The sequence below is a fragment of the Clupea harengus genome, chromosome 11, assembly GCF_900700415.2.
Source record: "Clupea harengus chromosome 11, Ch_v2.0.2, whole genome shotgun sequence".
Taxonomy (NCBI): domain Eukaryota; kingdom Metazoa; phylum Chordata; class Actinopteri; order Clupeiformes; family Clupeidae; genus Clupea; species Clupea harengus.
Genome location: NC_045162.1, coordinates 21,755,754 through 21,768,230, shown reverse-complemented (window position 1 = coordinate 21,768,230; position 12,477 = coordinate 21,755,754). Strand labels below are relative to the sequence as shown.

At 43.6% G+C, this 12,477-nt stretch overlaps 1 protein-coding gene across 1 annotated transcript; it reads right to left on the bottom strand.

Moving 5' to 3' along the window:
- Positions 1-7,722: 7,722 nt before the first annotated feature.
- Positions 7,723-12,043, bottom strand: irx1a (iroquois homeobox 1a). The gene is made up of 4 exons (XM_012833506.2): positions 11,573-12,043; positions 9,310-10,321; positions 8,967-9,036; positions 7,723-8,106 (listed from the first exon to the last, which is right to left on the bottom strand). The coding sequence occupies exons 1-4, from the start codon at positions 11,816-11,818 to the stop codon at positions 8,049-8,051; spliced, it is 1,386 nt and encodes a 461-aa protein (XP_012688960.1). The 5' UTR covers positions 11,819-12,043; the 3' UTR covers positions 7,723-8,048.
- Between the last annotated feature and the right edge of the window lie 434 nt (positions 12,044-12,477).

Here is a 12,477-nt window from a genome sequence, read left to right as displayed (position 1 = left end):
ATCATAACACTGTTATGTACAGTGACAGTTTAGAATTATGTCAGATGCTATGATGCATCACGAATACTTTAACAAACATTCATAAATGTGTTTATAATGCTTTATGGATGCAGAGTTTAAGTCAAGTGTTACTGAGAAGACAGTGAAGGATGGACTCATAGACGCTGCCAGCCTCCTAGCCCCACTCCCATCCTCCAGTGCCATCTCCTTTGTCACAGTTATATTTCGCTGTACACTGTGATACCCATCTGATCATTTCCTCCTCGGCCAATCTGTGACAGTAGCGGCATGAATCTGTGCTCCGGCGCGGGGGCCCGGCGCTCCGCTCAACGTGTCAGGCAGCGGCAAATTCGCTCGGGAGATAGCCTTGCAAAGCACGTCACGTTTGACCACATGCTGGACAATATTGGTGGCAGATGTTGCTTGTGCAGATCACATAAAAAAAAAAGAAAGAAAGAAAGAAAGAAAAAAAAAAGAAAGAAAGGATGCCATTTCCTCGAGATGGAGATTTCGTTTTTCTTTTGTTTCTTGGCTTTGATGTGAACATGATTTGCCTTTGAAATATGCTTTGTTCTTTTCATTTCACATGGTCCTGATAAACAGGGAGCAAATGAGCCATCTCTGGCCCACCACCCATCCTCAAAAAAAAAAAACACCCCACCCACCACGCCACCCTTCCACCACCCCCCCTGCCTGCCTGATCTAAAACCATATCATATCTGGACACAAACCGTCTCCTCGACCTGGAAGGTGAAGAAATGTTTTATCATGATCACAGAGGCATCAGTACGCATCTGAACCACAGCAGCGTCTGAATTCTCAGTCAGCTCCATGAGCCTGTACATGAGCAACAGCAGAAGTTCTCCCTGACTTAACGTCTGTACTGGCTGCAGCAGCTTCTTCAGACAGACAAAACAAAAGTATGTCCAAATACACAAAGTAGCTGTCAGCGTCATAAGATATATGTTAAATACACCATCAAATTGCACAAATATTGAATTTTGTATCAAAATGTTCAGCCACTGAGTAATAATAATAACAATAATAATAGAATTTCCATACACACACCACGTACCTTTAGTGCCAAAAGAAGACCAATAATATATATATATATATATATATAACAAAATAAAACTTTAATGGCAAAATACATAAAAGATTAAATATGAAAAAACATAAACAACTATAACTGCATCAAAGTGAGATAACAGAGGGTAGCTGTATTTATTCAAAGGCACACAAAATTGGACAGTTTTGAAAAATATTTCATCATGTTCAGTGGGCAAGGAATAGCTCACCTTTCTTCTCTCTGGCACCCTCCTCACCCCCCACCCCACCCCTACACACACACACACACTCACACACACACTCTCTCTCTCACTCTCTCTCTCTCTTTCTCTCTCTCTCTCTATGCCCATCTCTTCATCCCTCCCTAGAAGGCAGCTGAGTGTAAAACAGATCTGGCCCGCCTTTGGCACAGACTTGGCAACTGCCTCTCTCCTCGCCTCATCTCCTTCATCTCCTAGTCTCGCTTCCCATTTCCACTCACATCCACCCTTCTTTTTGCCCCTCTCCCCTCTCCTCTGTTGCCTCACTGTGCTTGCCTCCCTCCTGTTGCAACACTGTCTTTGCACCCCTCCCCTTGCCCCTCTCCTCTCAGCCCTGTTCTCTTGCCTCCTTCCCCTTCCCCTTGCCTTTGACTTTGCCCTGTCCTCTCCCCTCTTCCCTTTCCTCTGAGTGCTCTTTCCTTGCCCCTCCTGGTGCCTCTCTCTTCTGCCCACTTTCTCTTTTGCCCCTCTCCTCTCACTCCACTTTGCTTGCCCCCACCTTTTGCCTCTCTTTTTGCCCCTCTCCCTGCTCTCCCCTTCTGCTGCCCACATGTTTGTGTGTGTGTGTGTGTGTGTGTGTGTGTGTGTGTGTGTGCGCGGAGACGCTACACATGGAAATCTCCCCTGTCTCCTGGCCCAGCTGCGGAGCGACGCTTCAGATGCCGGCGCTTCCTCCTGCTCTGTGCCGCGCGGCGTGCTGGATTTATCCCAAAACCCCGGTCTGGCAGCCGATCAGAAGCGCCGGGCCGGCAGCGGAGTCAGCCCCCATTATCTGTCTACCCCTCCAGAATCACGGGGCAAGGCCAGCCAGCCAGGGCCGTGTTCACCGCCGCTCACAGATCCAGAAGACACAAACAAAAGACAACAACACCCACATGACACATACAGGGTCAAACTACGTCTCTCTCTCTCTATCTCTCTATTCCTATATCTCTCTCTCTCACTCTCTATCTCTCTATTCCTCTATCTCTCTGTCTCTGTTTCTCTCTCTGTCTGTCTGTCTGTCTGTCTGTCTCTCTCTCTCTCTCTCTCTCTCTCTCTCGCATATGCATGCATTTTCTCTCTCTATCTTTGTTTGCCGCTTTCTCTTCTCTTCTCGGGCTACCTGCTCGGGGTCACGTGTGCGGGCACGATGAAACACACACCGATGCACAGGCTATAAATACTCACCTGTCATATGAGATCAGCCAGGGCCAGAAAACACACCCTCACACACGAGCGCGGACAGACAGACAGACAGACAGACAGACAGACAGGGTCTCAGCTCGGGCTGAGGGTGTAGAGGTTTGACTGGGCTGTCTTTTTAAGGACACGCCGTTGCGTGTGTTTTTGTCATCCCTCAACCCAGTGAAAGTGGAGGGAAGGAAACCCATTCTGACACTCATAATTACTGGTAAAGCAGTAAGTGTGTGTATATATATATATACATACACACACACACAGACTCAGCGTGCACCCTCAACACTAACACACTGCTGAAGACAATCCACAAGTTTAATGATAAAGACAGCGCCATATTTAGCATCCATACTTCCTCTCATATGCACACACACACACACACACACACACACACACACACACACACACACACCACAAACCCGCACTCACTTACTCTCACACACATACACAAGCTCAGACAAACACGATCACTAGCTCACACAAAAACCCCAGCATGAGATGATCCATTGGGAGGAACACTAAATATAGTTTGAGCTTTTTAACATTCATCAGAAGAAAGATCTCTCCCCAACCTTTGCAGAGAAATCACATTAATTGGATCTCTTTCCCAGAAAAAAAAAAGAAGTGAAATTAACGGCAAGCTCTTTTTTATCACGGTATTCAACTTACTGTCATGTGTTCACATTCAGCACTCTGACAAGCCCAGCCTTTAGCCACTGGATATAATTGTAGTTTAAGGAGAACTATTCAAACCACAAGATGGTCTCTTGGAGTTCATATGGTAATAAGCACATACTTTAGTAATGCATAATGTAACAGTAAGTACACAGGGTAATTAGGACCCCATGTTTGGCATGGGAGCCACGGCAACCAGGCACTCCACACGGCTGTTTAACTGCAGGCAGCGGCGACAGACTCCAGCTTCATACTATCTCAGCAGAGATGGCCCCCGTTGGAGAGCAAGCCGCTTTCCAAACCCCAAAATATGTCTGTCGAAAAAATATGTCTCTGTTTGTGTGCGTGTGTGTGTCTGTCTCTGTCTTTGTCTTTGTCTCTGTCTCTGTCTCCCTCTGTGTGTGACTGCGGGTGGTGTATGTGGTATGTGTGCGTGTGAATGTGTGTGTGTGTTGTGTGTTGATGTGCAAATGTTTGTGCATGCATTTGTGTCTGTGTGTGTTTGTGTATATGTGTGTGTGTGTCTGTGTGTGTGTGTGTGTGTGTGTGTGTGTGTGTGTGTGTGTGTGTGTGTGTGTGTGTGTGTGTGTGTGTGTGTGTGTGTGTGTGTGTGTGTGTGTGTGTGTGTGAATCTGTATGCGTCTGAAAGACCATATGTGCACATGCATTTATATGAATGTGTCTCTAAGCGTGCATGCGTGTGTGTGTGTGTGTGTGAGTATGTATGTATGTAGATTGTTATCAGTACATGTGGCTGTGTGTTGGGACTGTCTATAAGTGTACATAATTGTGTGGGAATATATTTGTAAGTGTTTGTGTGTGTGTTTGTGTGTGTCAACATTTCTGTCCATACTTGGTATAATGTCAGAGTGTGAGAGTCCAGCGTTTGGCTGGTTCTGGGTGGTTCTGTTTCTCTGTGTGTTCCCTGACTCAGGGGCCAGTCAGCAGTGGGTCGGTCCCAGAGCGCTGGATGCAGCAGTCAGGCTGTACAGCTATCCAGCGATTGTTTAGGGCTGCCTGAGTATCGGACTCCCCAGCCTTGTCGTTCCCAACTGGGCCATGACCATTGTGTGGGTTACACGTCGGAGCATTCACAGAGCTAGATAAATGGATTACCGGTGGAGAGATACTGGCGGCACACACACACACACACACACACACACACACACACACACACACACTCAAAGAAAAACAACACAGATCTATGAAGAGTGGAGGTTGGGGGTACAGAGGCGGAGAGGTTTTTAGTGTGTATCTATGTGAGTGTAGTAAGGGTCTTCTCTGTGTGTGAATACCCTGCTTGTGCCAAAAAAGACACAACAGTGATAAACTTTCCCCTTTTTCTCTCTATCTCTCTCACACAAAATCACACACACACACACACACACACACACACACACACGGCCAACAGCTAAATAAATGGACTGCTTCGTTGTGACAGATCTTCTGGCTACGGGGAACTCCAAGTGGTCTGGTGACAAAGGTCGTTGTTGCTGAGCAGCAGCTCCTAGTGTCTTAATTGTGGGTCGACAAAAGAGATCTTCTGTTGTGACTGTATTAATTATGTACACGTGCTTCATCTGAAGAGGCATGCTACTGACTTCTGCTTACTTGCAAGTGTTATAATCTCCAGGACCTTTTAGTATTTATTTTTCAATATTTGTTTCCTACATTTCTTGAGATGGAAAAAAGATAGCAATACCAAAAAAAAACGTTGAAAACTTTCTGGTGTGTCACCAAGGGTTTCTCGCGCATTGGTAATAGCCCACTATGTTTATCTCGTAATGAATTATTATTTATGTATTATTTTTTCACACGTGTTCTACGAGAATTATATTTGTTAAAGACTGAAATAATTAAGCGAGTAATACTTGAATGTATTATTGTGGATTATTTTCACGTACAGTATTATAATGCGTTCTATAATTTATGTGTGGTTTTTTTTTATCTTGAGAGGTTTTTTTAAGTGTTAAGTAGGTCTATTTAGCTTCATATTAGGCTACTTCTTCCCTCCTTTTTACTGAAGCACGGTAATTTTTCTCCAGCGATATTTAGTCTCCGTCGCTCCCCCTGATCTCTCTCCCGCGTCTCTGTTCTTTTCTTCTCCTTCTTTCATTCTTTTCGACCTTTCATCCTCTGCCTCGTGGCCCGCGGCTGTGTGGGAAAGAGGCTGGAAGTGACAGCCTAATTATGAGCTCGAGGCCTGTTTATTACTCATTAGACAATTCACTGTATAGCCTCTACTAAATTAATAATTTTGTATATATTAGTGAATCACAATATTAGGTCCGCCAGCTAAAGCCTACGCTGAACCCATGCTGCTCTCCGACAAAAGAAATAAACGCGACACCAGGAGGGTCTTTAATTTCATCCACAAAAGCGCGTGAGAAGATATGACAAGGAGAAATTACAGAGCGCGTGGGAAAAAAAATGAAATTTGCGCACCTGCCCTCCTTTTAAAAACCCTCACCCCACCCCCGCAGCGTGGTTGTGCTTTAATGCAGGCTACTTTTGCCAAGTTAACACGCGATGGGGGCTGTTCCCTTATTACTGTTCCGTCATCATTTGTTTAAGTAGGCCTACATCTCTGTTTCACGTGTTGATGTTTTAGAAGAGGTTAGGCAGACAAGGGCTATTGAAAGTTTATGGCGCGTGATTCATGAAACGCTCGTGGGCAATCCCTAGACGTATTGGGCTACAATAATCAGTTCCACAAGGACTGCAAGACGAGGAGTTGCTTAAGGACTTATAACGGCGTTTTTGCCAGCGTGGCAGATAGAAAAATGTCACAGGACGGAATACTACGGAAAAAATATAAATATTTGCTGTCTACAGGCCTAGATAGTTAAAAAATGAAAACAAACGTAATGCTCACTCAACCGCTATGCTAAACGCTCGCTAAACTATTAATTGATTAGTTTATTAAATACAGTCATAGAATTTCTACCATGACATGTTGAAAAATATATATTTATGACCTTTCATTTGCATAAAAATCTATGTTGGACTTTTCGGAGTCCTCATCTGGGTGAAATACTCACCCAGGCAATTCAAGATTTTTTTCCCTGCCACAACAGTTCCTACAGAAACTTCATTTTTTTCTGGACAGAAATATTTATATTACTTGGAAATACTGGCTTATGGTTTTTGGTTGGTCTGCTAATTATTCCTGGAAACTGAATAATGACAATATCTCCATCTCTCAGGGACAAACACACAAGGGAGAGCGAGAGAGAAAGAGAGAGTTTTGAATCCAGAATGGGATCAAGTGTAACGTCTGTTCCAGGCACTGACAGTGTCTCAACCCGGAGCCAACTGCCCATGTGAGGACCATGCCTAGCTGAGCTGTGAGCTCAGAAATCCACCGCTCGCCGCCACATCCGCCCATAGATGTCGCTACACTCTTTCACATTCTACAGCACTTGTGCTCACCGGTTTCTTCCTTCCTACCACGAGTTTTCGAAATTGTTAAATATTTAAAACATAGCCTACTTTACGTGAAGTAATCGTTTCGATTACCGAAAAGAGACTACAGAACTAGGCCCTACTGCTACTATAATAGTAATAATAACAACAAAAACAACAATACAAATAATAATAATAAAAAGGTTATTAATAATATTAATAATAGGGTTTACGTTTTGTTTTGTTTTACCGTTAAATAATTATTAGTATTAAATAGCATCCGTTTTTTCGCGTTAAGATACATGCCTTCCATCTTTGGCTAAACATAATATTAAAGATTGCCACTGTCTGACAATGTCAGGTCAGACTGTTTATCGTTATGAAACATTTTCTCGAAAGTTTACTTCATAGTGTCATCTACACTAATCCATCAAGCACAATCCACACGCGAGGACACACACACACACACACACACACGCACACACACACACACACGCACACACACACACACACACAAACTTGCTCCTTAACACCACAATTTCCCTCTACTCTGTCATTCCAACGTCCGTTTCTATTTGGCATTAATAATTTATTGCCGAATCGACTTTTCTTTCTGACAGATTAGATTCGAAGCATTTGATTTTGTTTGGGCAGGGCGTTCCCACATTATTACTTAATGACCAGCCCAGCTGCCCGCGTCCCTTTCCCCGCTCAGGAACCATCTGGCCTGTGATTAGCACTACAATGCGCGCCCCCGACAGACACCGCGGCAGTGGGCTGCAAGAACACACCACTACTATTGAATTTTCACTCGACTCCAGCTTCTTCTGTCAAAATAGGCAAATACATTTTTTTGAACCCTAAAACAAATAGTAAGTAAACATTAAAGTGCCATTTTAGTCCGTAGGTGACGGTCTAACACTGACCAGTAAGAATGTTTAAAATCTGTTTGGGTTAATACTTCACTACTAGGACGATAGCTATTATGAATTACGTTTATAAATAAAAATAATAGTAATAATAATAATAATAATGATAATAATAATGACAACAATAATATGTGCTTCGCCTTGCAGCAATTACAATTTTGTCATTATCTTTTTTTGTCACGTACCTAATACAGAAAGACAAGCTGTTTAAATTTCTCTATAATTGCATTTAGTTTATTAAACAAAATATATGATCTGAACAAACTCCGTCAACGCTCTATTTACAAATTCATTGTATCACTGTATTTACAAAGGGAAAGACACCAACACGGGAAAGACAAAAAGCCTACCAAACCTCCCCAGGAAAAGGGTGAATATCACAGGTGTGTTATGTACAGTAAGAGGACAAGTCCTTCCTCAGGCTCTTTAAGATGCACTCCCTTGATTTTTTTCTTTTTTGTTCTGATACACGGGCATGTTTTAGAGTCCTCTCATGAAGGTGAACAGTCTCTTCTCAGATATGTAGTCTGGATCAGGCGGAAGACAGAGCTGTCAGGACTCGTTGCGTCGCTTCTTGTTGATTCCTGGGGCTGTGGAGTAAAGAGGGCACTTTTAAATACACGCAGTTTTTGAATAAAACAATTCAACAAAAAAGTTGTTATCAAACCACGACAAAACAAAACTCATCTGCGCTAAAATAAAACTGTCAACGTCCTACTGTTATTGCACTTCTTATTCTCGTATTCACCGCAGCCCCCTCTGTTCTGCTTAATGCAATTTGGCTTTTGCACCAAAATTGGCCATTTGTCACAGAACCCATTTCCTCAAATAATGTGTCAAGATGGGTCTCAGAAGAGCCGTAGTGGGGCATGATAAAATCAGTCTTTCACTGCAGCGAGGAGCTACCGCTGGGCAGAGGTTTGAGGTAAACGGTGGCACTTGAAAGCTGGGAAGCATTTCCCCGCCGGACGGCTCTAGGGGCGGCTGTTCCCCGGGGTCTTTAGGGGCTGCCGGATAAGTAGTGACTCTCCCGGGAGAAGAAGGGGGAGTAGGGGGGCGCAGGCCTTTTGTCACCGGGAGAGCTGAAAGTCTTTTATTCAACCGCATATTTCCCCTCAGCTAATGTTGTCAGCCATGCGAAAACCACTGACATGATGTAGGAGGGCTGTTTTATATTCAGTTAAATATAAAAATTAATTCAGCACTGTTAATAAATATTTGTATATCTTAAAAATACATAATCAAACGACAATAGTCTATAAAAATTAGGAAGTTATTTCCTAACATAAAAAAACAACACCAGGAAAAGAATAATACGAATAATATAAATAATACATATAGTTATATAATATTATATAATTATAAAACATAAATAACTATAATAATAGTGCTATAGGTTTCTTCTATAAAGGCCAGTGACATAATTGTTGCAATAGCCTATTTCTGTTACCTTTCATGGATAGGTCGGAATGATGACTTCAAGGGCTGTGTTGGTGATTCAGTTCCTACATTTTCTCGATCTGAAATAAGAGGTGGCAGTAATGAGATAGATGCTTAAGTCTCCTGCACAATGACATATGCTTAACGTGGTTTTTCAAAGTTAAGGACAAGCAGAATAACAAAATAAAGGATTCACATTCTATGGGCCTAGAAAACAGCAACAATGACGTCTAAAAATATTTTGTTACATAATTGTAATTAATAGTGTAGTAATAGTAATAGCAGTAGTATGAGTTGGTAGTTGTCCTTGTTGCTGCTACTGCAATGTCGTAATAGGGCCTTGAGATAGGTACCTGAGTGTTTGGGACTGAGGTCCTCTGGGCTGCTTTCGCGGCTCAGCGATGCTACCGATGACAGGAGCACTGCAGACGGCTGTTGTGCGTGAAACTGGTGATTGTGGTGATTATGGTGATGTTGATTTACTCCCAGGAAAGACCTGACGTTGAGCAGGGAGTTCTGGCCCAGGAAAGCGCCATTTGTCCAATTGTGAAATTTCCCAATCTGACATGTGTAAAGTCCGTGGCTCGATAGAAAGGCTGGGTGCTGGATCTGGGGCGCCGAGTGACCGGCAGGGCCAGAGGGTGACGTGGGTTTCTGAGAGCTGTCAGGGCTCGTGGCAGTCTCTGCCAGGGACCATATTTTAGGCTTGTTGTTCACCGGAAGCGGAAAACTACCCGGTTCACCAGGAGACAGTACCCTTGTGTTGTTGTTGCTGTCAGATGAGTCCTTTCCGACAGAAAGAGTGCTTTTAGATTTCTCAAAAACCTCGTGGGCTTGTAGTGCCAGGGCCCGCCTTTTCTCCAGGTTCTCCAAGTCCACGCGCTCGCGGGCCTCTGCCTTTTCCTCGTCATCCTCGTTGCTTTGATCTCCGTCGTTATCGTCGATCTTGTCAATATCTATGCTTTCCAGATCAATTTCCTCCTCGTCCTCATGCTTCTCGGCGTCACCCTCATTGTCACTGCCAAAAATGTTTCCATCTTCATCCTCTTTACTCCTTGCCCCCCACGTCACCTTGTTCTCCTTCTTCAGCCTCCTCCTGGCGTTGGCGAACCAGGTGGACACCTGCGTGAGGGTCATCTTGGTAATGATGGCTAGCATGATCTTCTCGCCTTTGGTGGGGTATGGGTTCTTCCGGTGCTCGTTAAGCCAGGCTTTCAGTGTGCTGGTGCTCTCCCGGGTGGCGTTCTTGGGCCGGGCTGGGTCACCGTACTGAAACTGGCCGTATGGGTAGAAGGCCTGAGACGTGTGAGCAGCGAAGCTGGCGGGGTGGACGCCTGGACTGTCTTTTAGGTCGTACTGAGAGCCCTGGTGCAGAAAAGACACGATGTCAATGCTTCAGTTTGTGAAGTACAAGCAGCTTTTAAACGTCGTTAGATGACAAATCAAAGTTTACTGTAATAGGCCACAGAGCGCACTGAAGTAGTACGAACGCAACCCTGATTGCTGCTGGTTAGCATGGGACAATTGTGCGACAAACGCTCAATGCTCTCAAAGCAGACAGATATTACGCCCCATACACATACAATTAATTATTCAGAGTTTTGAATAGATTCACTCTGGAGATACAAATAAATAAAACTCACAAATAAAACTCCACACAGGCCCAGGATAGAAAAACAATTCAAACAATTCAAACCATATATTCTAACATATATTATGCTTAATAATTACATATTTGGAGTTGAGCTAAGTATTAATGTTTTGTGGGGATAAAAACCCCATCCAAATCCACTAAGAATTATTTCTACTTCAACCAGTTAGGTAGTCTATTGTACATGCATGGTCTAAAATCAACAAAAGCTTAAATTATCTAACGGTTAATGCGGTTTAGAATATATCCTAGTACTGAAGCAAAACCCCTCAACAACAATGCATCTGTTTACGTGAGTGGGCCTATTGGAGGCCAAATAGAAATTATTATACGATAGTAAACAATACTTCTTTCCTGTCTCCTCTCTGTAACGATTATGACAACAAACTGAAATAGATACAACTTTAACTTTTGGAATGGAAATGTAAACAAACGAGAAGCTGATAGGAATGCATATATGTGTGCAGGCTGCTTAAGAGGCCTGGACAATTATTCTCGACAAAATTAATGATCAAAATTTTGCCTATGTTTGTTGTTACGGGAGAACATTTTACCAAAACGGGAGAAAGTATTAAACATTCAGTATCCCCAAGTTTCTTTTCGTTTTGATATTTTTTCCAAGGTTTACTTCCGTGCCCTACGTAAACTCACATCGAACATGTGACCTATTGCATCTGACAATAGCAGCCTACAATGTAGCCCTTCAGCTGCTTCTTGGTGAATGTATTTTTAAATAAGAAGCCCACGTCAAAACCATACAAAACAACCGGCATACGCAGTAATCTTCGTTTTAAAATGTATATGTCAAATGCATTTAATTTAATCCAAAAGCCCAACTTTCTTTTTGTTCCCGATCTACGTTAACGGGTAACCCATGTGCATTGAACAAAGTATTGCTCAAAACGGTGGTTTTACAAAACGTTTAAACAATACAACTAAAAAAATGAAATGCATAGTATCCTTACCATTTGCGAAAAGAGCGCCAGGTCCGCGCTAGTGTACGGCAGGAAAGCGCTGTAATGCTGGGCTGAGTACGGGTTGGCATACATGCCCAGCACAGAGCTGACCGCAGCTGCAGCCGCCGAAGGGCTGGACCCGATCTCAGCGCTACCTCCGCGGCTGGAGGGAGTCAAGACTCCCGGCCTGTCCCCGCCATACACCGCTTGGGAGGCACTTAAATACTGTGGGTAGCCCAGCTGGGGGAAAGACATCTCCTTGGCCACGCCGTGCCCAAAACGAACAAAATCAAGACTCCACAAAAAAAGGCGAAGGAAAAGAAGTCAAAAGTTAAAAAGTGCCTGAACACGGAAGGAGCGGAGCGACCGAGCTTTCTTTGCGCAGCTTTAAATCTCAGCTTCTCGTCTTGCAGCAAGTCCCTTGGATGTGATCAGATCAACTATTGAGCTCCAACTGATGTGTCTGCCCCTAGGTCCCGGGCTGATCTCTCAGATACAATGTGAAGTTGATGCTTTGATTGGCATTCCGCTTGAGCTGCAGGCTCCTCCTCGCGCGCCCATGTGTACCGAGCATTGGCTGCGCGCGCTCTCTCGTGCTTCAGTATTGTATGTTAAATGTTTAGCATTAAAATCCATTCAGCGGAGTCTTTCTGCTCTGTGACAGCCTGTCTACACGATTTTACAGCTGCCCAACACCGGCAAAATAAACTCGATAGCTACACGGAATTTACTTCGCATTGATCCAAATTGCTATTAACGGTGGAAGTACATCCAGGTTCTGGGATTTAGCATTTTCTTCTTCAGAGGTATCAATAGAATATTTATATTTATATTACGTTTTTATCAAGATTATCAACGTCATGTTCGTTCTGTCAAATGTCATGACCACATAGCCTACATCTCTGATTAATTTC